The sequence below is a fragment of the Gadus chalcogrammus genome, chromosome 22 (genome assembly GCF_026213295.1).
Source record: "Gadus chalcogrammus isolate NIFS_2021 chromosome 22, NIFS_Gcha_1.0, whole genome shotgun sequence".
Taxonomy (NCBI): domain Eukaryota; kingdom Metazoa; phylum Chordata; class Actinopteri; order Gadiformes; family Gadidae; genus Gadus; species Gadus chalcogrammus.
Window position 1 is genome coordinate 10,088,990 of NC_079433.1, and position 24,032 is coordinate 10,113,021.

The 24,032-nt window shown below is 49.5% G+C and overlaps 2 protein-coding genes across 9 annotated transcripts in view; both read left to right on the forward strand.

Moving 5' to 3' along the window:
* The window catches only part of LOC130376319 (microtubule-actin cross-linking factor 1, isoforms 1/2/3/4/5-like), a 113,892-nt gene extending 110,282 nt beyond the window's left edge, over positions 1-3,610 (forward strand). For 5 of the 8 annotated variants that reach the window (XM_056583563.1, XM_056583565.1, XM_056583567.1 and 2 more), the window contains exons 38-41: positions 96-251; positions 470-685; positions 881-1,039; positions 1,315-2,095. In XM_056583563.1, the coding sequence (XP_056439538.1) occupies positions 96-251; positions 470-685; positions 881-1,039; positions 1,315-1,761 (978 nt within the window). In that variant the 3' untranslated portion in view covers positions 1,762-2,095. Of the gene's footprint in view, positions 1-95; positions 252-469; positions 686-880; positions 1,040-1,314; positions 2,097-2,599; positions 2,749-2,943; positions 3,179-3,495 lie in introns of those variants that run through there. The other 3 variants (XR_008893975.1, XM_056583562.1, XR_008893976.1) reach the window with 3 other exon arrangements.
* Positions 3,611-8,188: 4,578 nt separating this feature from the next.
* LOC130376252 (microtubule-actin cross-linking factor 1-like) lies at positions 8,189-14,311 on the forward strand. The gene is made up of 10 exons (XM_056583474.1): positions 8,189-8,193; positions 8,450-8,600; positions 8,901-9,012; positions 9,254-9,316; positions 9,541-9,779; positions 10,143-10,272; positions 10,620-10,819; positions 11,224-11,451; positions 12,025-12,301; positions 13,785-14,311. The coding sequence occupies exons 1-10, from the start codon at positions 8,189-8,191 to the stop codon at positions 14,309-14,311; spliced, it is 1,932 nt and encodes a 643-aa protein (XP_056439449.1).
* The last annotated feature ends 9,721 nt before the right edge of the window (positions 14,312-24,032 follow it).

The window sequence follows — 24,032 nt, forward strand, 5'->3', positions numbered from 1 at the left end:
GATTTGTTACCACATTAATGATCTCTTTATACCGGCACATTGTGCCTCTGTATTGTGCCCCTGTCGTCCTTTCAACTTTGATCTTTTCCCTACAGTCATCACTGATCCGGCAGGAATGCCTGGAACATGACCAGCGAATTGTGGCTCTGGTCTCCATGGTGAGGCACATAGAGGTCTGCCTCAAACAGCAGCAGCAGCAGTCTGTCGGCCGTGGCCTCATCTCTCTAGAAGACATCATCAGACAGACAGAGGTAAACAAATCTGCACTCGGCCTTCGTCTGCTGATGTCACACAGCGCACTTTTACCCTTTGTCCAGTCTTTGAATTATGATGTTAGGTACTTAGGACTTAGGACTTGTATAATTAATTCTTTGGTTTTAGTTTGTGAGCACGTGAGACCATAGACAAAGCTGATTGAACAATGAATAACTCTGTTGCTCTGCTCCGCTTCAATTAATCCGTCTCTTAGGCGCTGAGCCTTGAGCTCCAGGACCTGGAACCAGAGGTAAACAAGGAGGTGGAGGCCACTGCCCAACTGCTTGAGCCACGCCCTTCCAATGTCCCACCTCAGCTCCTATTGGCTCTGGAGAAGGATATGCGGAGCCTGGCCCGAGGGTACGAGTCCGCCAGGGGAGTCTCTGCGACCATTCTACAGGGTCTACGAGAACACAGAGACTCTTACAAGGTAAAGGAGGGTCATCGAAGCAGAATTGTGTCTTTAATGTCATTATTTCTCAGTTTTATTACAAATTACCCAGTTGGATTTATTCTGATCTCGTGTATGTTTTTGTTGAAGCAGGATTAAGATTGGCACAAAGATTAGTTGCATTAGTTGCATGCTAACAACAACGGTTGGCTCTCCGTCTCTCGATTGTTTCAGGAGGCTGTGACAGCGGAGCAGAAGAACCTGGGAGGTCTGGTGGAAAACCTCCTCACCTGGTTGAGCGAGACGGAGGCCAGGAGCATCGGAGCGATGGCAGGGAAGGAGGAGAAGGATAGCCCCGTTGATCAGATTACGCAGCAACTGGAATACTGCAAGGTAAATGACACAAATGGTAATCAAGTCCAATAGCTAATGATAACAAAGTTCAATATCCCTGAAATACATCCTTTGCTGTTTTAAAACAATATTTTATCTGACATAGCGAATCTTTTAGAAGGTTCAATCTCAGATTTAAAATGCGCACACAAGATTTTAACAAAAAGTGTTATCACATGAAAGTTAGTTGAATGCTGTCTCTCCGTCCGCTTATTTCCACAGCTACCACTACCAATACGTCTTCATTATTCTCTGTCCCTTCTCATCTCCATCAGGAGTTCCAGGCTGCCCTGACGGCCCGCTCCAATGAGGTCATCGACGCGGCCTTTGACGTTCAGGTTTTCATCTCGGAGCGCGCCCAGGACCTGGCCCCCGAGCAGAGCAGGCACCTGCTGGGGCAGCTCCAGAGGCTGCAGGGGGCCTTCCACCAGGCCAGTGGGCAGGCCCGGGCCCGCGCAGAGACCCTGTCCAATCAGAGAGCCAGGGAGGAGGAACTCCAGCAGAAAGAGAGTGCTAAAGTGCAGGAGGAGGAGAAGGAGAGGGAGATAGAAAGACAGACGGCCCGGAAGATTGAGGTTTGGATGCACGCAGACGAGTTCATTGACATGAACGCGTGTTTGGAGTGTGTTTTTCTCTCACCACTCTGCTTTGCTCACGAAAGAATGTCTGCATTTTGCTTCACAATTCACAATCTTCTTCTCGTAACTGTGTTCATTATTTAGCTCTACCATGTCATGCTCACTTATCCATCACACAGATCCATCCTTGCTGTTTTGATAACTACAACTTGCAATATCATACTCATATCATTGCCTTATGCCTTGGAGAAATTCTCCATCCTTACAATAATAATAGTTGAACATCATCTAATAATACAATCTTTGGATTTTGTATCACTGCTGCTCATGCTGCATATGCTATGCCACTAGACAGTTCATCCATCCAAGCTACCATCACAGGCTCCTTCACCAGTGTGTGCTACTCTCTTGCATGTCTCTTGCGTGTTAATATTAACATGTCTGCCTTGCTCTTCCAGATTGCCACGGAAAGGAAAAGGCTTTCACGCCCGTGGAAAACTCTAGAGAATTGAAAGCAACCAAACATTACTGGCTACAATGCTTTTCTCTTTTCACCCCTCGACTCTACCGTGTGTGAGAGAAACGGGGGAGGAAAAGAGCATATGTGTATACGTGTGATTTTGTTTTTTTTTCCTCTTGCTGTCTGATTTTACCTTGACTGAACTGTTGCTGACTTATGAGATGAAATGATCTTGTGTATGTCTGTGTGTGCTTGTTTGTCTGCCTGTTTGTGTGCGTTGATGTGAACTCTGGACACAATATGCTCAAAGCTTTGCTCAAAGTGTGTGCACTGCACAGAAAAAGGTATTAGAGACAAGTGTGCACTCCAAGTTGATGTAGGCATGGTTGGTTTTGGCTATTTTGTTCGAGGTCTGTAAAATAGGTTGACACCATCGATAAGCAATGGTTCAGCTATAGGTTCTTACTTTTATATTTCTGTGGACCGTCCTTCTTTCCTTCCTCCCCCTTTTCTGTCTCTCAGGTGGTCAAGCAGCAGAAAGCAGAATGCTCTCAGAAACTAGAAGGCCTCAACGTGTGGTTGGCTGAGCCGCCAGCATGTTGGCCAATCAGAAAGCATGTGTAGAGTCGGGGGATGTGGATGTCTTGCAAGAGAAGCAGAAGGAACTCAAGGTACGGAAAACTTTACAAAGATCTTTATTTATCTTTATTCACAAGACATATAGACTCAAAATGACCTGAATGATAATTGAATACAATTAAAGCTGTAGTATTGTGTTTTCTCTTTTAGTCAAATTATATATATGTTATATAATCATCAATCTCTCTCTCTCTCTCTCTCTTTCTCCCTCCCGCTCCCTCGTCCAGGAGGTGCAGAAGGACCTGCAGAGCAAAGCAGAGGGCGTGGCCGGGACCATCCGCTCGGTGGAGGACTTCCTGTCGGAGCGAGGGGACTGCCTGAGCCCCGAGGAGAGGGAGAGCCTGCAGGGGGGCGCTACGCAAGATGAAAGAGCATTACGCTGACCTGACCAACGCTGCCGACGCCTCGGTCACCCAGCTGGACACGGCCATCAGCACCACACTCCAGCAGAACACACAGAGGGTAAGGGGAGCAGAGGGGACCATGGGAAATGGAGTCTTAATAAGAGTGTTATTTATATAGAGTTTTGTTCGCATACTCATTGTAAAGTAATTTCTTTTAATATTTTGTTGATGGGAATTAAACGGTTTCTCTTTTAGTTTTCTTGACCCCACAATGTTAAGATGCACATTTTAAGTTTTAATTTAAAATTGGTTTATAAACGATTGGTGTTGATCAAGTTGAAGTTTAACTCTCCACTCCACTCCTCTCAACTTTTGTCCTTTCCTCCTCCTCCTCCTCCTCCTCCTCCTCCTCCTCCTCCTCCTCCTCCTCTCCAGGCTAAGGCAGAGGAGGACCTCCAGGAGACCCGGGGACAGATCGATGCCATGCTGGAAGGCCTTTCCTCCCTCAGTGCGCCTGCTGTGAAGGCAGCCGCCACCAAGTGCAGCACGTCTCCTGAAGACGTACATAGAGGGCGGCTCTCTTCCACACAGCCAGAGGGCGCTCTACAGGTCAACACACAGACATGCTACAGGTCAGACACGGATCGATGGCTGGCTTTTATTGTTTGCATTATTTAACTAACTGTGGAATTTTATTTACAAATGAATGCGTTTTTTTTATTATATACTCTAGGAATATATGTAAATAATAATATGACAAATAAATTGTGTATATTTTTATAGCTCAATAATAACAATGTGTAATACAAAGATGCTACATCTGTAGGTTACATTAACATTTAGGGGAATTTAGCCGACTATTTTATCCAAAGCAACTTACAATAAATACATTTGTCCGATCTTATAGAGTTTATAACTTATTCTTTTTCTTTCTTTTTTTCACATTGTTTTACTTATTCCAAACCTCTCACTTGAGCTCTACTGTGACTGGACCCCATCCTTTAACCCTCTCACGGTTCTCCCCCCGCTCCCCTCCGACCCCGTCAGGCGGAGATGCAGCAGCTCAGGCCCAGCAGGCCCAGCTGCTGCAAGTGGCCCAGTCCACGCGCTCCCTGCTGGAGCAGCCCGACTCGGCGGTGCCCCCACGAGGAGAAGCGCCGCCTCCGGGCCTCTCTGGACCAGCTGCAGGCTCAGCACCAGAGCAAGCTGCAGAGCTGCAGGTACAGTGCACGGCTGGATCCCTTCGCTCTCTCTCCCTCTCTCTCTGCGGTCTCTGCTGTTGGCTCTTCATCCTAATGGAGAGTCAGCCGACTGGAGGGCAGAATGTCATGGGATGGTGGGTTGTGCAGTGGATTAACATTGGAAAACACCAGCTAAACCAGGGCATAGATTTAAGAAATATAACAAAATCATATTTCAAATAAATGAATGATTCAAAGAAACTCCTGCACCCAGTAGCTCACATTGCAGCCCATTTTACTAGCAGTGACGTCAGACTGATCTTGTATTACATCCTTAACATTCTGTCTGAGATCAATAAAGTACATTGTGAGAGCTTGCATCACCGCTCTGTGTGGTGTGTGTGTGTGTGTGTGTTGTGTGTGTGTGGTGTGTGTGTGTGTGGTGTGTGTGTGTGTGTGTGTGTGTGTGTGTGTGTGTGTGTGTGTGTGTGTGTGTGTGTGTGTGTCTCCCTTAAGGACCGCCTGAGGAAATCTTGAGGTTCTGCGGGACGAGCTGTCCAAGTTCTCCAGGAGCACGGCGGCCTGGGCACCTGGCTGGACCAGAGCGAGAAGGAGCTGCGTTTCCCTGGGGGAGGGAGAGACCGACGCACAGGGGCTGAAGGGACGGCTGGAGGAACACAAGAAGGTAGGCTCGCCCGCTGCTCAAGGCGAGAGGGACGTTCTCCCACACGCCGATCGCCCTTCCATGCACATACTGAGCTCATGCTCTTCCTCCCTATGTCTCTCTCTCCCTCTCTCGGTCGTCTGTCTTCTTCCCTTCTCGGTACACATTGACGCCCTTCCATTAACATGCTAGGCCAATAACCCGGTTCTTGTAACACGGTGGTACCTCTAACCCGGTCGTGTAACCCCCTCTACCCGTCCAGCTGGCTGAGGAGGTGATCTGCCACAAGGCGGCCTGCGCTTCGTGTCCATCTCGGGCCAGAAGGTTCTGGACTCTGTGCAGGGGGCGTGGAGCAGGCCTGGGGGTTCAGACCCGGCGCTGGACAGCACCAAGCAGCTAGTGACAGACAAACCTGCACGACCCAACCACAGATACACTGCCCTACACACCAAGGTAGGCCTCCAAAGATACACTGCCCTGCACACCAAGGTAGGCCCACAGATACACTGCCCTACACACCAAGGTAGGCCTCCACAGATACACTGCCTACACACCAGGTAGGCCCCACAGATACACTGCCCTACACACCAAGGTAGGCCCCACAGATACACTGCCCTACCACACCAAGGTAGGCCTCCCACAGATACACTGCCCTACACACAAGGTAGGCCTCCAAAGAAACACTGGCTAACTCCCTCCCTCTGTCTCTCTCCCGCTCTCTCTCTCTCTCTCGCTCTCTCTCTCTATCTCTGTCTCTCTCTCTCTCCCTCTCTCACTCTCTCCCTCTCTCTTCTGCAGTCCTCTGAGCTGGGCGGCCGTCTGTCGGGTCTGCTGGAGCGCTCTCAGCAGTACCTAGGATGAGGCGGTGTCGCTCCACTCCTGGCTCAGGCAGCAGGAGCAGGAGCGGGACCACGGGCCCGGCCCAGCGGGGGACACCAACCCCCAGAACCTGCAGAGCGCACTGCGACAAGTACAGGTTGGGACCCCCACACACACACACACACCACACACCACCACCACACACACCACACACACACACACACACACACCCACATCACAACACACACACACACACACACACACACACCTTCTCTTGTTTTCGGGAAAAAACATCTTGTTCGCATTATTCTGTATTTATTCTCACAAAAATCCGATAGAATGTCAGAGAATACACCATTTCTTGTCAGGTTTTTTCTACAAATGCTTCCCTGAGGCATATTATTTTCATTAACTTTGGATTTTGGCTCATGCATTTCGTCTATGCACATTTTTTTAAATATTTGTTTCCCCCCCGTCCCCAGCTGTTGCAGGACGAGCTTGCGGCCCGTTCAGTGCAGCTGGAGAAGGTGAAGAGAGCCAGCAGGGAGCTGGTCAGCACAGAGGAATCCCCCTCCCTCAAGGCAGTGGCATCCTCTGCACGCAGGTAGGGCCTGGGCCCTACCTGGCGCTGTTTGTCGGGGGACAAACAGCGCCATCTAGTGGCTCACAATACAGCTTTAGTTCTCAACCTCATTTACAGTCATGCAAAGAATACATTGACCTGTCTTGAATTTAAGCTTATTTATATTTTTTTGTGTTCATATCGGTTGGAAAGATATTAAATCCAAATCAATGGAATTGAGGTTTCAGAAAAGAAGACAAGATTATTTTATACTGCAAATAAAAAATGTTGGTCAAATGTACTGATGCATTTTGACTAGAACCAGCAGTTAATTTTCCTCTGCTTCCTCTGTCCCTCAGATGGCCTGGAGAGGCGGTTCGACACGCTGTCTGCGTCGGTGTCGGAGCGTGCTGAGCAGCTGCAGACCGCGGTGGCCCAGCGGTCAGCGTTGCAGGAGGGGCTGAAGGGTCTGCTGTCCTGGCTGGACCAGCTGGTTCTGAGCCCAGGACCGGTCCAGCCCAACCGCTCAGGCTGTTCAGGACGCCATGACACAAAACCAGGTGGGTAGGCCCACGGCCCGCGGGAAGATGGCTGCCACCAGGTTCTCATGTTTTCTAAAATCGACATGCTTTTGATATCAATATACCAACACGCACTTGTGCAGAAATGGAAAAGGCAGAACTTGTATCATAGTCAACACATTTTTCACACTGAACAATATGACGTGCCGCCTAGCGTACAACGCACACCCCCCGGTGGGGAGGGTGTTTGGTGTTACGCACACTCCACCCCAACCTAACCTTCTCATTACCCCCCCCCCCCCCGCTCTCCTCTACAGAAGCTCCGCCAGGAGCTGCTGTCCCCGGCAGGGCAGTGTGGACGCCACCCGCTGACTTCCCTCTCCAAGCTCCTGCAGAGCGCCGACGCAGCCACGGCCTCCGACCTTTCAGGGGGCGCTGGCCCAGCTCAACGGGCGCTACGCCGCCGCACAGGCCAGCCAGACGGAGAGAGAGGGCCGAGCTGAGGTCCTGCTGCCCAGGCTGGAGAGCTACGAGCGGCTGGGGGGCCGACCTGCAGGCTTCACCCAGAGCAGGCTGAAGGCCCTGGGGCCGGTGGGGCAGCCGGAGCACAGCGTGGACGACTTACAGGCAGACCCTGGAGGTAAGCAGGAGAACCCCTTTGTAGTCACCTTCATCGTAGTACATATTGGCAAAGAGTTTATCAAACGTATGGAAATTATTTTTGAATTAACTGAAAGGCCTGAGTGTTGGAAGTAACATGTGGGTTTTTATTCACCAGCCTGCATATCGTTGGGCAATTCCATCATAGTTTTAATGTCGATAAGGCTTTCCGTTATGCCGTAGTTTTACCATAGGAGACAGAATGATGGACAATGAAAGGTTGATTGTTCCCGCAATTAATTATAAGTTTTTAAGTTGTATTGTAGCAACCGTGTAACAAATATTGGCAGGAGTGTATCTAACAACACATTGCGTACATCTGTTTTGTCCTTCACAGGAGGTGAAGTCAGATCTGGAGCAGGAGGCGGGACAACTGAAGTCCTTCTGCGAGCTGGGTACGGATCTCAGCCAATCACAAGCCATCTCCAATTCTCAAAGCCTATTGGATAACGTCAAGGAGGTGTCAGACGAGTTCAGCCGACTGGAGGCCAATGTCAATGACAGGTAATATTGCAAATGGAAACCTTGTCTCAACAATTTTCAAACATGGCCATGTAATTTTTTCTTTAGAGCTTTACTGTGAATGTACAATAAAGGTGTTAAGATTAAAACATTAACGGATAGGAACTAGTCAAGCTAAAGTACTGTACAGAAATTGTCTGGGTTCTGTAAATCACACTTTCTATCGGAAGGTGACTGTACCTGTAGTGCTTCTTAGAACATGAGGTACACTGATGAGGATATTATGTCAGGAAGGACATGGTGTATTAGTGCTAGCCTGATGCTGTTCAGACAGGGGCTGCATCAGCTACCAGGTGTCTGTCCCCTGGATGCAGCATGAATCATGCTGGTCCAAATTTAATCAAACGCATTCTTTCTTGTTATTATTTCTCTCTCCCTCCACCTTGCTCCTCCCTCGCTCCTACCTCCTCGCTCCCTCCCTCCCTCCCTCCCTCCCTCCCTCCCTCTCCCAGGTTTTCAGCTCATCCAGGGCTGTGAGCAGCGGCTGGCTCAGTTCCGTGGGCTCTCTGGCTCCCTCCTCAGGGTGGCTCCAGGCATCTCAGGATCAGCTGCCTGCGAAGGAGCCCAGCCTGGACACCGAGGGCATGCAGCGCAGAGTCCAGCAACTCCAGGTGTGTGTGTGTGTGTGTGTGTGTGTGTGTGTGTGTGTGTGTGTGTGTGTGTGTGTGTGTGTGTGTGTGTGTGTGTGGTGGTGGCTGGGTAAGCACTGATGGGTAAACTATATCGCTGCATGTGTCATTATGCCAGTGTTTCCTAGAAGATCAAATTCAGTTCTACTTAAGCATAGTAGAAACGATGGAGCTGAAGAGTCAATAAAAAAGCACTATAGCCAATGGGATTAAGTACAGTGTACATTCAAAAGGGTTCAAAGTGAGTGTGGACTAACCCTAGTGGAACTGTGACGGGTGCAGGACTTGTGTGACGACTGGGAGTCCCAGGGAGCCCGGGTCCAGGAGCTGAACAAGACCGGCTCAGAGCTGGAGTCCACCATCATCGGCATCACCGCACCACAGACCAAGACCGGTAAACACCAGACACTGAACACTACCATACACAATCCACACTGAAATGGCCATACACATAAAAGGATTACTTAAAGTTGACACAACCATATTAACCAGAGGTATTCAGCATAGGAAAATGTAACATCACATTTTCTAAATGTGGTTAACAAGGTAAAGGTCTACAAGAAAATGGCCATAAGCCTGTAGGCGTATGGCCAGTGGTCAGTCCTACTGTTCTGATTAAGTTGTGTGTCTCTCAGTTGATCCTCAGATCAACGGTTCAGCCAACCCAGGCAGTGTTAACGGCATCCATACCTGCAAAGGTGAGCTCTCACTCCTTCTATATCTCTATCTTCATCGCTCTCTCCTTCTCTCATGCACTCAATCACTCACTTCACTTCATGTATAGCCACCTTTATCCCTCTCCTTTTCTCCTACGCTCACTCACTCACCCTCCTACACTTCTGCAGACAACACCTAGTCCCGTCCTCCTGCTGTCTGTAAATCATGTTGTTGTGTCTGCGCCTCCACCCCACCCCCCCTCCAGACCTGACGGAGCTGCAGGTGGCGGTGGCGGAGGTGAACGGCCGCTACGAGTCGCTGGGCTCTGAGCTGAAGGAGCGCCACGGCCGGCAGCAGGCCGCCCTGGAGCTCCGGCAGCAGGCCAGCCAGGGGGCCCAGGAGCTCAGCAGCTGGCTGAGGGACCGCGAGCACAGCCTGGAGCAGGGCCACAACGCCTCCCCCTCCAAACCCGAGGTGGTGCGTGCCAAGGCTCAGGAGAACAAGGTGATCAACGGGCTCCTCCACGTATCCAATAGGGGGGAGGATTGTGTTTTTGTTTGAGGGGAGAATGGGGATATTAAACACTGTTTTCCACATTAATAAATTCTGACATATGACCAGAAAATGCACTTTTAGAGTATGCGTTATATGATGATAGTACTTATTATCATTCTTGTTCATTAATAATGAATCAATAATAGAGGGGCAAAAGAGACATACACAGCTAAAAAGTTGTGTCATTTTTCATTCACTAATTATGCACTAATTATTTTTTTGCCTTCGCCCCTTAAATCCCCCTAGAAGCAGTCCCTCTGCTGTACGTCTGTCTGCCCTGTTTGTTAACCCGCTCCTCCTCTGCTCCTCCAGGCGCTCCTCAGGGAGCTGACGGAGCACTCGGGGAAGGTGGAGGAGCTCAAGGCCTCGCTGACGAAGCTGATAGCCGACAACCCCGACTCCCCTGAGGCAGCCTCCTGGAGGCAGCAGTTGCAGGAGCTGGGTCAGTGGAGCAGCCGAGCCCCGAGCCCCGTGGCTCCCTGTGGTGACGAGGAGGCAACGACGGCAGCTCTATTTAAAAATACATTTAGCCAACGATTAACCTGTAACTTCTACTGCTGCAGCTATTCACTGCAGTAGGGCTGTAGTAAATTATATAGCCGTGACTATAGCGACACCTCCTTCCACTAGAGGCTGAGGAATAGACAGCCATAGAATATCCCTGGTGAGGATGAGAACGATCAAGACCAACCAAGTTTCTTATCAGCAGCTGGACAGAGGTTTTATTATTGGCAGTTGAAAGCAAAATGATCTCATCGCAAAATGCATTGTTTCCCTTTCTCCGCTCAGACTCCCGCTGGCAGAAGGCCAATGAGACCGCAGCACAGAGGCAGACGGAGCTGGAGACCTGTGCTGATAGGCTGGGCAGTTTTGCCACGGCGGCCAGTCAGCTGGGGCCGTGGCTGCGGGAGAAGGAGCTGATGATGAGCGTGCTCGGACCGCTGAGCATAGACCCCAACATGCTCAACACGCAGAAACAACAAGTACAGGTAGGGGGCGCCAGACGCACTACAGAAATACAGGAAGCTCACCACTAGGATACAGGTAGCTCACCACAGACCCTTTTAGAGATATACAGCATTTTGGTTTGTACTCTTAGGGTAAGACAAACACACATTTATGAATATTTGGATGTGTGCACACGGCACGCTTGACTCTGGACATTAAGACGAAGACAGAGAGACGAAGGGACTCTCTTAGCTAAGTAAATTTTTTCTGTTGAGCCCTTTCATAAAGTTACAGTCAAAGGCCGCCCAGGTAATTTGTGATGAAGAAAACAACTCCAATTCCAAGGGAAGAGGGATCTCTCCTTCCTGTAGTTTTAGGGTTTCTCTCTTTGGTTCTCCAAACCTTTAACCAAACCAATCCCTCTCTCTCTCTCTCTCGCCCTCAGTTCATGCTGCGCGAGTTCGATACCCGCCGGCCCCAGTACGACGAGCTGACCCAGTCTGCGGAGGGCATCCTCTCCCAGTCTGGAGACGCCCCCCAGGACCCTAAGGACCTGCAGGAGGTTCGGGCCGAGCTGGGCTCCATCTCGAAGCAGTGGGAGGACCTGACGTCCCGCCTGGACCTGAGGTCGGGCCGCATCGACCGGGCCCAGGGCACCAGCGAACGCTACCAGGTAAGCAGCGGCCATGGCCTGCTGGACGGTTGCCCCCGGCGACAGTGGTTTCGTTTCTAATACTGTGTGCCGTAACAAAACGTGGCATTAATACTTCTGGTGTTTAGTTTGACTTGCTTTTTCCTATTTGGTCATAAGCAGACACTAGGAGTGGTTAGTGATTTTAACTCGGCGCAAACAGCTTCTGGGATTGAATCCTGATTTCCGTCATCCACCTCTATGCAGCCTTGAGCAAGAAGCCTTCCCCTTACCACTCGTTCATTATATGTAACTGAAAATGTCTACAAATGACTAATAAACCACAATATTACTAAACAACTACTATTTAGTTATATAGCAGACGCTTTTCTCCAAAGCGACATCCAAAGCATTTATTATCATTTATTTTAAGTAGGTGGGGTTTAATGCTTTAGGACGTCGGGGATCGAACCTGGGCCCTTTGGCTTCCATCCGCCCTGGCCTCTCTGTTATCCTCCAGGATCATCCCACCACTGCTTTAAACAAGCTGAGAGCCAAAGTCAGTCCAACACGTCTTTACCCAGCACCCCTTCACCCCGTCCCACCCCACCCCAGGCCCTGCTGAAGGAGCTGGCAGCCAGCGTGGGCGACCTGGGCGAGCGGCTGGACGGCCAGGCCTCGCTCAGCGCCCAGCCCGAGGCCCTGAGGAGCCGGCTGCAGGAGACGGGCGAGGTGCGCTCGGAGCTGGAGCTCCGCCGCGCCGAGCTAGGCGAGGCGGAGAGGCTGTGCGAGGAGCTGAGCGCCATCGTGGACGAGCCTTACCTGAGGGAGGAGCTCAGCAAGCGGCTGGAGGCCGTCGGAGCGCCGCTACGGAGTCTGGAGGAGCGCGCCGGTAGGTGGAGATTGGGGGGTGGTGGTGGTGGTGGTGGTGGTGGTGGTGGTGGTGGTGAAGGGGACAAGGTATCTTTTGTGTGGTTGTCAAGTTCCATTTATTTGATGAACGTGAATACAGACTGACGGCTCAACAACCACAACAATGCAATTAAGCACAGAGGTAGTGCAGAAAGGATGTCATCGTTTGATTTTGCTTGTTCAAGATTGGTACCACCTTTCAGTTCAAACCTGATTCTAAAGTTATAATATTTGTCAGCATGATAGATGCAAGATTGTTTAGCATAAATGACATCCATGATTTAAATGTTTTTTATGCGGGTTACTTCGGTTTGATACAGGAAAAATAAAGAAGGAATCAAATGAAATACAGCAATTTACAAAATAGAACAAAGAACATGGAAAACTGTAGAGCAGCAGAGCAGCAAGCCACTTATCTTCCTGGGGATAACTAGCACTGGTCGACTGCACTACCAATATTCACATTCAGCTCAAACCGAATCCAAAAGTACAGAGAGCGCACGACGAAAGAAGAAAGGGAATCTTTGATATTTTTTATCTTTTTTCCCTCGTTTCAAGTTCCTGACGCTGAGATGACAGTTAGTTTTGATAGCAAACACAGTGGACTGGATATGATGCAACAACCTGCTGCCCCAGGCTAAAACCAAACCTCATGCTGCTGTCACATGATTTCAATCTCCGGCTATAGAAAGGCAGTTGAACACACCCACAGGCTCCATGATAAATAGATTAAAATCCAATTCCTTTGTTTTGCAGATGTAATCATGTTTGAGAGCAAACAGATGCAACCGTTATTTTGTTAAACGTGTTAATCCTCTCCGAATGTTTCTTAAAATGTCCTACTTCTGTTCTATTTTTGACAGTCAGATTGTTTTATGACAGCGAAAGTAAAGAGACCAGTTGGATATACAACAGATTATTTCCCGAGCACTCCAAATCCCACTATTATTTTGTAAATCTGTCATACAAATTGGTGTTTGCAATCAAAATCAAAAAACTCCTACAAACTCTCCACTTACACTCTCTCAATCTCTCTCTGTTATCTCTCTCTGTCGTCTGGTCTTCTCACTTCTCTCTCCCCTCTCCCCCCCCATCCATCTTGTCCATTTTCTCCTACTTCTTCTTTGTCTCCCTCTCCTCTCTGCTCTCTCTCTCTATTCTCCTCTGTCTCTGTCTCCTCTCTCTGGGCTCTCTCTCTCTCTTTGTCTGTCTCTCCTGGCTCCTGTCCTCCTGGTCTCTCTCTCTGTCTCTCTCTTCCTGCGTTCTCTTCTGTCCTCTATTTCTGTCTCTCCTGGGCTCTCTTTCTTTCGCTCCCTCTCCGCTCCTGGCTCTCTCTCTCTCTCTCTCTTCGTCTCTCCGCGTCTCTCTCATCTCTCTGTCTCTGTCTCTGTCTCTGCTCTCTCTCTCTCTCTGTCTCTCTTTCCGTCTCTCCCTCTGGCGGGGGTCTCTCTCCCTCTCGGCAGCCGACGGTCAGTCTCCCAGCTCATGCCGCCCTCGTCCTCCACCCAGCAGGTCCAGCAGATGTTCGACGAGCCTGCGCTGCTGGCTGGACAACCAGGCGGGACACCAGGGACGTCCTCGGCCGACTCCTGCCCTGCCAGCCGGAGGCGCTGCGCTCCCTGCTGCCCACGCCGAGGACCTCCAGCGTGGCATCGCCGCCCCGCGGGCTCCTACGAGTCCTCCGGGCCGAGGGCGCCTCGCGGCTGCTCGCCGCCTCCCCCGCCGGAGGGGAACGGCGCCTCGGCCCTGCAGTCGCGCGCTGTCCGGCCTGCGCCAGGACTGGACGGCAGACCAGAGGGCCACCGACCGGCAGAACCGCCTCAAGTCCACCCTGGCCAAGGCGGAGACTTACCAGAAGCCACCGGGCGGAGCTGGTGCCCTGGCTGGAGGAGTGCGAGGGGAAGGACGTGGGAATACGGCCGTCGCTGGACCCCGCCGCCCTGACGGGCCCTGCAGAGGGCCCCGGACGCTCTCCATGGACCTGGACTGATGCCGCCCCCTGGTGGACGCCCTCACCACCGCGGCCGGACCCGAGTTGCTGGAGCAGTGCCGGTCGGAGAGGAAGAGGTACGTCGCTCCGTTGATTGAGGGTGTCTGGTTTTACTAAAATAATGAAAGCTTTGGTTTGCTTACAGATTCAGCCAAAGCTGTGCATTATGATCTATGTGTTGCTATCTATATTTATATATATGTTACATACTGTGATGTAAGGAGAATCACAAATAATATGACCCAAAAGTTCAAAAACAAATCGAAACTACCCTAGTTTAAAGACTCTGGACAACAGGTGACAACAGGTTCAAATGCACATGTTCTTCTAAGTCATGCCTGACTCCCTTCGTTGTGTCTTATAATGATCCAAACAAAACCCCAGCCATGCTAACCTTTCCCCTCCCGTTGACGGCAGGTGCGTGATGAGAAGGCCCAGCTGAACCGCAGGGTGGACGGGCTGGGGGAGCGGGTCCACGACCACACCTCCCAGCTGGAGGGCTGGCCGCCGCCTCAAGGAGTCCAGGAGGGGCGCAGAGTGTGGAGCGGAGGCTGGATGCGGCCAAACACCAGCTAGAAGTCCAGGAAGCTCTTGGGGCCACAGGTAATGTGAACGGATGGTGAACGGATCAGACTTATTAGTATTCATACAAAGTAAATGCCCTTCAAGATTTAGTAATGTACATCAGAACATTAATGCAGAGTATATATTCCACTACTTTTACATGTAGTCGTTTCTAACGGATCCATTTATCCAAAGTGATGCATATCATTAAAAGGCAGGTAAAGTTTAGGCATCTTGCCAAAGGATGTCTATAGTAGTAAGACTGTAGACTTTGGGGATTGATCCCAGAACCTTTTGGCTCAGAGTAAGGCCAATCCCATTTCTACCCCTTACCCCTTCCCCTTACCCCTCCCTCTTGTTTTGATGGGGTAAGGGGAAGGGGTAAGGGGTAGAAATGGGATTGGGCCTTAAACATCCCTACCACAAATAGTCCATCCTACCACCCACAGATTGTAATTATTTTGTCTTTTAAACCCTTTCCCTCTGCGGTCCACAGGCTTGCAGCGCAAAGAGCCTGGAAGCGTCTGCGGAGCCAGCAGGAGGCCCTCCGGTCCCTGCAGCCCCAGGTGGTCTATCTCAGAGACCTGGCGCAGGGTCTGGTGCAGGACGCCCCCCCAGACACCAGGGGGCGGCAGAGAGGGAGCAGAGAGGCTGCAGCAGCAAGCCACCGACACTGAGAAGGAGTATGAAGACGTTACAGAGAAGGTGAGAAGGGATGGGGTCTTCTTATAAATTGTACTGACAAAAATAAAAAAAACATGTGTAATTCACTATCATTATGGGGAAAGTGGAACAGTGCCTATTATACCCTTTTTTCCCCAGCAAGGCACAGGGGAAAGGCAATGAGTGAGATCCTAGATTATTACTCTTGAGTAGAAAAAGACCAATGAAAAACAGCTGTTAATGTTCGAGTGAATTTAGGTCAAGGCTGTGTATTAGACGGCGTGGACCAGTGTCCAGGGCGGTTGAGAAAGTGCAGAGTCCCGGGCTGTCAGCAGACTAGCGCTATTGAGGTACAGCTAGTCTTATATGGGCATTGTGGACGTCGTGGCTCTTTTAGTCATCGTTTGAAATGTAAACCACATGTACTGGAACACAAGGTACTATAACCATAACTATTATAACCATATTTCTCCTCTCTCGTCTCCAAAACTTCCCCATACAAGGTCATTCCGACCCAAACCGTTCGCCAGGACTATCGTGCTCTTATTTATCCTGTCAATTATCTGCTTGTTTCACTTTAATAAGTTGGTCTGTTGCTGCTATTGCACAACCTAGTTTAGCAGTGCAGAGTAGCAATGCATATCAGAAATACAAGGTGAATAACTTTTTTTATTTTATTTGCCTAGTGAACAGCAACCACATATGGCGTATCAAAGTGCTTTCTAGATTATTAGTTATTGTATGATTATAATTGTAATGATTTTAAGTTACACCTAGATATTACATGCATAAACCCGTTGTCTTCCACTTAGATTGAGTAGCATTAACTCTGTTGTGTCTCCCCCCCCCCAGGTGGAGCAGTGCTCGGCGGCCCTGGAGTCGCGGCTGGCAGGGCGTGGGCGAGGTGCAGACGCACGTGCGCGACGTCTTCTCCCGCCTGGCCGACCTGGACGACGAACTGGACTCCCTGAGCCCCGTGGGGCGCGACGGCGACTCGCTGGCCTCCCAGGCCGAGGCGCTGCGCGGCCTCCTGGCGCGCGTGGGCGACCTGCGGCACCAGCTGGACGGCCACGGGACGGAGTGCACCGCCATGCTGCGGCGGGAGGGCTCCTCCCCGACCTGCGGCGCTGCGCTGCGAGACGGAGGCCCTCGAGCAGGCAGGCGGGCAAGGTAGGGGGGGGGGGGGGGTGAAGAGAGGATAAGGGGAGGCGGTGAATGTGCTGGATGAAGAGAGTATAGCAGGTGGGGTTGAGAGAAATGGGAGGGGGAAGGGGAGGGGAGACAAAAGGAGAGGAATGGGGAATATCGAAAGGGGGAGACAAAGAGATGGGGGGGGGGGGGGTGGGTGTGAGGGCGAGGAGCATGGCTAGGGGGAGTGAGTAGGAAGGAGAGAGTGACGACAAGATGGTGGGGTGGGGGGAGACGAGGGTGAGATGATGGGGTGAAGAAGGCAGTTGGGGAAGCCGAGTGGTAGCCGAGTTAAGGGAGAGAGGTTAGACTAGAGAGGGAGAGGTAGGAGGGAGAGAGAAGAAGTGGAGAGAAGAATTTGCATGTATTAAAACTCATACACACACGACACTGTTATATATTTCCTTCATCGAAGCTGACCTCACTCCCTCCTCTCTCTCTCTCTCCCCCTGCAGCTGAACGAGCGAGGCCAGGTCCGCTTGGGCCAGATCGAAGACGCCGCGGAGAAGGTGCGGGAGTTCTACGGGCTGGTGGCCGAGCTGCAAGGCATGCTGGGAAGGGCCGAGGAAGGCCTGAACGCCCAGGGATTGGTCGGCACGGAGGTGGAGATCATCAAACAGCAGCTGCAGGAGTTCAAGGTAGGAGCTGAGTCTCTGTTGTGTGTGTCATCATAGAAGTGTTCGTGTGTGTGTATGTGTGGTGCATAGGCGGGAGTGAGAGTGATGCTGTGGTGCTTTCTCAGCATTACTCACCTCTCAGGGGAACATTGTGCGTGGGCACGTGCCCATGGCCACGGTCGTAGCGTGAGGTGGTTCCAGGAGCCGCACGCTTGTCATCCCTTAGCTTGATTCCTGGAGAGCTTTTCACACACACACACACACACACACACACACACACACACACACACACACACACACACACACACACACACACACACACATCACACACACCACACACACACACTCACTCTCGGTCTCCCTCCCGTAAAACATTCAAACACTATAGCCTTCGAGTGTGTGCGTGTGCAAATGTGCCTGCAGTGAGTGTGTGTGTCTTCAAGGATCAGGGTTATTACCACACTTCTGTCTGTAATTTACAAAATAAAAGTATGATGCGCCCCTTTGTCATGGCGGAAGTGTGGTTGGTGAAGTACACACACGCCCGCCTGGAACCCCGGCAGAGAATGCTTCACTGCCTCCGCGATTACCGCCACCAGACTGTTGGTCATAGCACCAAACTGGGCACAGTTGTCAGCGGTGTGAGTGAGTGATCAACACAGATGTATCTTGAAAGGGATCGGGCTGATTATGCCCGAATATAGAAACACATTGCCATTCAAATGCCCTTGGATACATGTTTTTGTGTGCGGGCACAGATAGTGAGATTTACAGTCCTCATTTTTTTTCAGTATTTTTGATTCACAGAGACCCTAATGGTATTTGGTCCAAAAGTTAAATGAAGATAATGTGTGATTACTGTTTCTCTTTCCCAGTCAGTTGTTTTGTCAAAGGCCTTCCCTTTTACTGAGTCAAATGAATATGTATGATAGGAAGACGGAACAAAGAAAACCACAAAGACAAAGCAGTTGTCTAATTTTGATCATGGGATGGGGATATGTTGTACGTGATGTATCCTATGTCCTGTGTAGTCAGCATTCACACTTTCTTGACTTCCATAAGGGCTGATGATGATCACCTATAGACTCTTTAGAAATAGACTTAGGAACGACTGAACACCAAGCAAGACACTTTCCCCAGGTGGAAACACGATTACTATAAAACGTATGATGCTCAATACACAACACATGTCGATGGCTGAGAAAGTGCAAGAGATTGTACACATGCTATTATGCTAAATGTCTTCACTGCATTGACGCAATGTCCAGATGCGCTGAACGCGTCATCATGGTCTGTTGTAAATAGCTTTTACTGTTGGGCTGGAGTCAGCGTTTGATGGCTGGGGACCCAACAGGGACCTCTGTCTCTTGTGTGTTTTCCCTTTTCACGGGTGCTGCGTCTCTGCCCATGACTTCACCTCATGTCTGAGGGTCTGCCCAACAGAGCAGGTTACCCAAGCTCGCTCTCTCTAGACGGTTAACTTCAAAGAGAGCACTTCCTGGCCGCAATGTCATATCCTGTCCAGTGGTGAACGCTGTGCAGGTACGCAGCTATGCAGGACTGCAAAAGCCTGTTGAACTTTGCAAGTAAAATGAATAAATCACGGGGACTTTGGGGTCAGCTGTGTCTTTGTTACCGCGTGATGGGCTTTTTGGATGAGAGGCCTGAGTCCAAATTGTTTTGGTGCTTTTTAAATATTTAGTAGGATGCACTGCGCGTCTCCGGAGTGTTGCCGCCATCAGGACATGTGGGAGGTTGAAAGAACATCTATTTTAATTTCCTTCCTCTTTCTCTTTTTCTTTCTGGCTTTCTGCTAAGCCTTCCTACCTTCGCCTTGTGTCCGACACACATGTCTCTGATTAGTGTGTTATTTGTCCTTTTTCTTATTTTGCCGGTTGGAATGTGTGAGGACGGTTATTGATCTAAATGGCAACTCCAGCTCTCTCTCTCGCACTCTGTCTCGCTCTCTCTCTCCCCTTTCTCTCTCTCTGTCTGTCTTTGTCTCCCAGCCTCCTGCACTCCCACTCATGTACCCCTTCTGTCACGGCAGGGAAGATAAAGGACCCAGATAGAGAGTAGGAGGTGGGTGAGAGAGAGAGAGAGAGAGAGAGAGAGAGAGAGAGAGAGAGAGAGAGAGAGAGAGAGAGAGAGAGATAGAGAGAGAGAGAGAGAGAGAGAGAGAGAGAGAGAGAAGAGAGAGAGAGAGAGAGAGAGAGAGAGAGAGAGAGAGAGAGAGAGAGAGAAGGAAGATATGCGATGTAATTCTTCCTGAGTTGGACACGGACAAAGAGAGCGAGAGTTGCAGTTTTTTTACATCTGCCCCTATAACAGATATGTCTACACGCTGTGTGCAGGCATAATTGTTTTATTTCAATGGACTAACCGACCGTTGAGAAAGGAGGTTCCCTGCAAATATAAACACACGCACGCTAAATGGAGAATGAAATGTGAACACAAATATAAATGGGGCAGAAATAGTCTGTTTGTCTGCCTTCTGTCTGTCTGTGTACTTTAATTTGGAGCACGAAGACTTTATTCATAGTGGGCAAGAAGTGGAGAAGAGGATATGTATCTACATCTGTGCACTGTTGTAGATATACGTATAGTGAAGAAGTGGAGGGTTGACTCTTAAGGACAAGAGATGCATATACTCGAAAGTATCAGCCCCCCCTCCCGTCTCCCCTCTCTCGCTCTCTCTCTCTTTCTGTAACTGGATCCAGCTCGGTTCAGCTTTGAACCTAAACATGTCTGTCTGGGCCCAGACCCCTTCCTCCCCCTCCCAGAACCTCCCATACACCCCCCTCCCAGCCCAGACCCCCCTCCCCCCCCACCAGACCCCCATTTCCAGTCCAAAGCGATGATATCATTCCTCCGTTCACAGGGGGATGGGGGGGGATGACATCTGGTGTGTGTGTGTGTGTGTGTGTGTGTGTGTGTGTGTGTGTGTGTGCTCGTGTGTGGTGTCACAGGGCCGTATGGCTCCATAAAGAGAGAGGTTATGTTTTCAGGTCAGGTCTTATTGTTGAAACTCCCAACAGTGATCTCATAGCCCAGGTTCAGTGGGACCAGACAGAGGTGGGGGTGCGGGCAGGGTAGTAGTAGGCACTCAAGTCTTTCAAGCGACTCTCAAGTCAATTCATTGGCAAGTGTTTCTGATAGGGCTTTTTATTGCAAAGGCCAGTCAACGTGTTAGGGAAGTGACTAGGAACAAGTTCTCCTCTATGGGTGTGTTCGAAAACCCCCTACTTGCTCCTACTCTTACTAACTATGCGTCAAATTGAGTAAGCAGAACGTAGTAAGCGAGTTTAGGTAAGCGAGTAGTATCCGAATGTCTTCTACTTCCGGAAAGATTTTGTGTAAGCATCGCTAGCTCACTAGACGTACTCAACTGCCCAGAATGCACTGCGTCTATTCACAAGAACAATGGAAGCAATGGCGCTAAACGGGGAGCCGCAGCAGCAGGAGCGCCACAGCCATTACCGAATGTAATTGTTTAATAATTGTTTTTAAACATATCACCGCAAAATCCTTAGGTGAGATGTACTGTGACGTTAAATGTGACGTTTATATATTTATTTATAATATTATTATATTATTATATAAATAACCAAAGTCAATAACCTAATAAATATTAGGTTATTGCACGTCATTTGATTCACGTCCCGGTTTCCGAACGTCGATTACTCAAAATTGGATTACTCATCATAGTTAAGGATTGGAGTAGTAGCCAAGTATTTAGTAGGTAGTAAGTAGTATTAGTAAGGTCATTTCGCAACACACCCTATGTCTGTGTGGAAGGGACTCTGGAGGACTTCTCCATTCTGATTGGCTCTTTTAGTACTAATTGGATGTCTTTGTTTTAGCTAAAGCTTTTTGGGGAAAATGTATTAATGTGGCCTCCGCCTGCAGTCTGATTGCCATAATCCCCTTGCACACGAATGGATGAAGGAATGAGTGAACGAACGAAGGGGTAAAACCCTTCTTTTTATTTGCATCTGATGTTCATTGGTACATTTTATTCTTCAGCTTAATAGACATACCCTGTGCTGTGGTGTCTAGTGCAGTACATTGTTAACCACTTTTGACATGTTTGTTGTGAAGAAGTGGAATATAGTCTGTGCTTCATTGAACTTCTTCGTAGTTGTGTGGTGTTGTGGTTGTGTGGGGGTGTTGTGTGTTGTGCAAGGGGGGGGGGCATGCTTGGACAGCTGAGGATTCCTGTTGCACCCTAAAAAGGGAGACAGGAATTATCAAACATCTACTTGTGCAGAAGGCACCACCACACACTCACACGTCACAAGCACTAAATATAAATCTCTGTATAAATAATTTATAACACTGGGTGGGGTGCAAACATCCATGTACATGTCCCTGCGCCCCTCTCTCCCCAAACAGCTGACGGTCCTTGGGTGGGATACTCACACACCTTGCCTGACACACAGAAAAACCATCCCTTTTCTGGAATGTCCATGTGCAGCTGTGTGTGTGTGTGGGTGCTTTAAATCATGAACGCACACATAGAGCTGTCCTCACCTCTCTCTCTCTCTCTCTCCTCTCTCTCTCTCTCTCTCTCTCTCTCTCTCTCTCTCTCTCTCTCTCTCTCTCTCTCTCTCTCTCTCTCTCTCTCTCTCTCTCTCTCTCCCCCCCTATAGTCTCCAAACCGCCCTCCCTTGTCTCTACCTTCCTGTAAACCCCTTCTCCCGTCATATCACGACTCCCTCCATATATCATCCCATAGTCCCTCCACCATGCCCCTCCCTCTCCTCATCCCATCCTAAGGCCTTTTGCCCATCTCACCATGAGTCACGGCGCTCGCCCACCAATGATTATGTCAGCACTATTTTGCGCTGGTTCTGGGGTTTCAGGCTAAAGGGCTAAAAGGCAGGAACTTATTAAGCAGTTCTAACAGCCTCGTGCATCCTTGTGGTTGTTTGTGTGTGGACATGAGCCCTTGCACACATATATCCCACTTATTACTTGTTTAAACTATTTGATGTATGTCTGGGTTGTGTGATGAAGTTCATCTCATTTTTCCAAGATCACTGATTAAAACTATTGCGATTTGGTTTGGCCATATTGCAGTCATTATTGCAATCTCCAATACTCACAAAGTGCTCAATTTTTGGTTTCTGCTTGTAGATCTGGTTATGTTCACCAGATTTATGTATAACCATCCTTTGGAAGATTGCTTACATAGTGGGATGTGGTGTCGCCTGGTGGTGTGTTTGCTGGGGTTGGTGTTGTGTTTGGGTATTGATGTCTAGAGTTCAGTTTGTGTGTGATGTGTGTGTGTATGTGTTAACACGTGTGTGTGTTTGTCTTGGAGGGGTTTGAGCTGATGCGTAAGTGTTAGAGTCAGTGTGTCGACTAACCCCCCGATCTAAGCCATACGTCAGCCTGGTAAACCGATCTACCAGCCCTATTGTACGCATCCAACACGGCCCTTCCTGGACCAGATTCTCTCAGTTCTCTCTCGCTCTCTCTCCTTGACTGTGTTATCTCTCGTTCTCTACATCCCTCCCGGGTAAGTTAATCAATTCTGTGTGTGTGTGTGCCCAAGGTCTGATTAATCATGCAAACATAATTTCTCTAATCTCAAGAAGTTATTAATCTATCTGGCCTCTCCTTAACCAATTCACACACACTCTTCTCATCATGCCCCTGTCTGTTTTATTTTATTCTATTTCATTTTTTCAAACGGGCAATGGTTAACAATATCTTTAAATAGATTTGCTTCTTCTACTGCGTCTGTATGTGCTTGTTGTCTTTATGAAGTGCGTGAAAGCTGCATTGTTTCAAGCTGTTGGAAGCTAAAACTCCAGGTCAGGCTTTCTCTCGCCCTCTTCCCACAGTCCTCTCTCTCTCTCTCTGTCTGTCTCTGTCTCGTCATTCTGTCAGAGTGGTCCACCAGCACACAGAAAGCAATAGATCATCTATAAACTACCATATAATCCAATTTTTCCAAACATGATCCGATGTAGAAGAGAGTGGATGTTCCGGAGCGACAATCTGCTGGTTGTTTAATACCCCTCAATATTATCTTGACATTGCCGATCTCACAAACGAGGGCTCTGGTCGCTGAGTTCCCCAGAAGCCTACCACCTCCAGGCTTCATACAGCAGCAGAGGGTGTGGGGAAAGAGGTGGAGAAAGTAGAGTGAGAACAGCAAGAGAGGAAAGAATTGGGTGGAGGTGGGAGAGACAAGAGGTTTTTGTCTCTAATCTTAGTGCGTCAGGAGTTGAAGGGGAGCCCGTTCACCTGTTCAGCGTCTAGTGCCTTGATAATGTGGAAAAGACCTGACCCAAATCAATACACATGGTCGTTAAATAGGAACACGTACCCACACGCACACGCACACTAGCTGCACACTCGACACGCATCACAACCGCCCACGCACACACACGCACACACTGCTTTAAAGGCTGCTGTCTGATATGTCCATTCAGGCTTTAGTTCTTAAGACGATGTCCACACACACACCGTAAATAACCAATGACAAATCGGTCCCAGGCATCTGCAGATGGATAAGGAATGTTGGTGAGGAGAGGATGATTTGACGGCCTTATCGAGACAATGAAGCGGGGGATGGGACTTTGTGTGCGTGTGTGTGTGTGTGTGGGTTAGGGAGTAAGAGATTTGTGGTGGCATGCAGAGTTTCCCAGTTTCTTTGTCTCTGTCTGTCTGCCCTG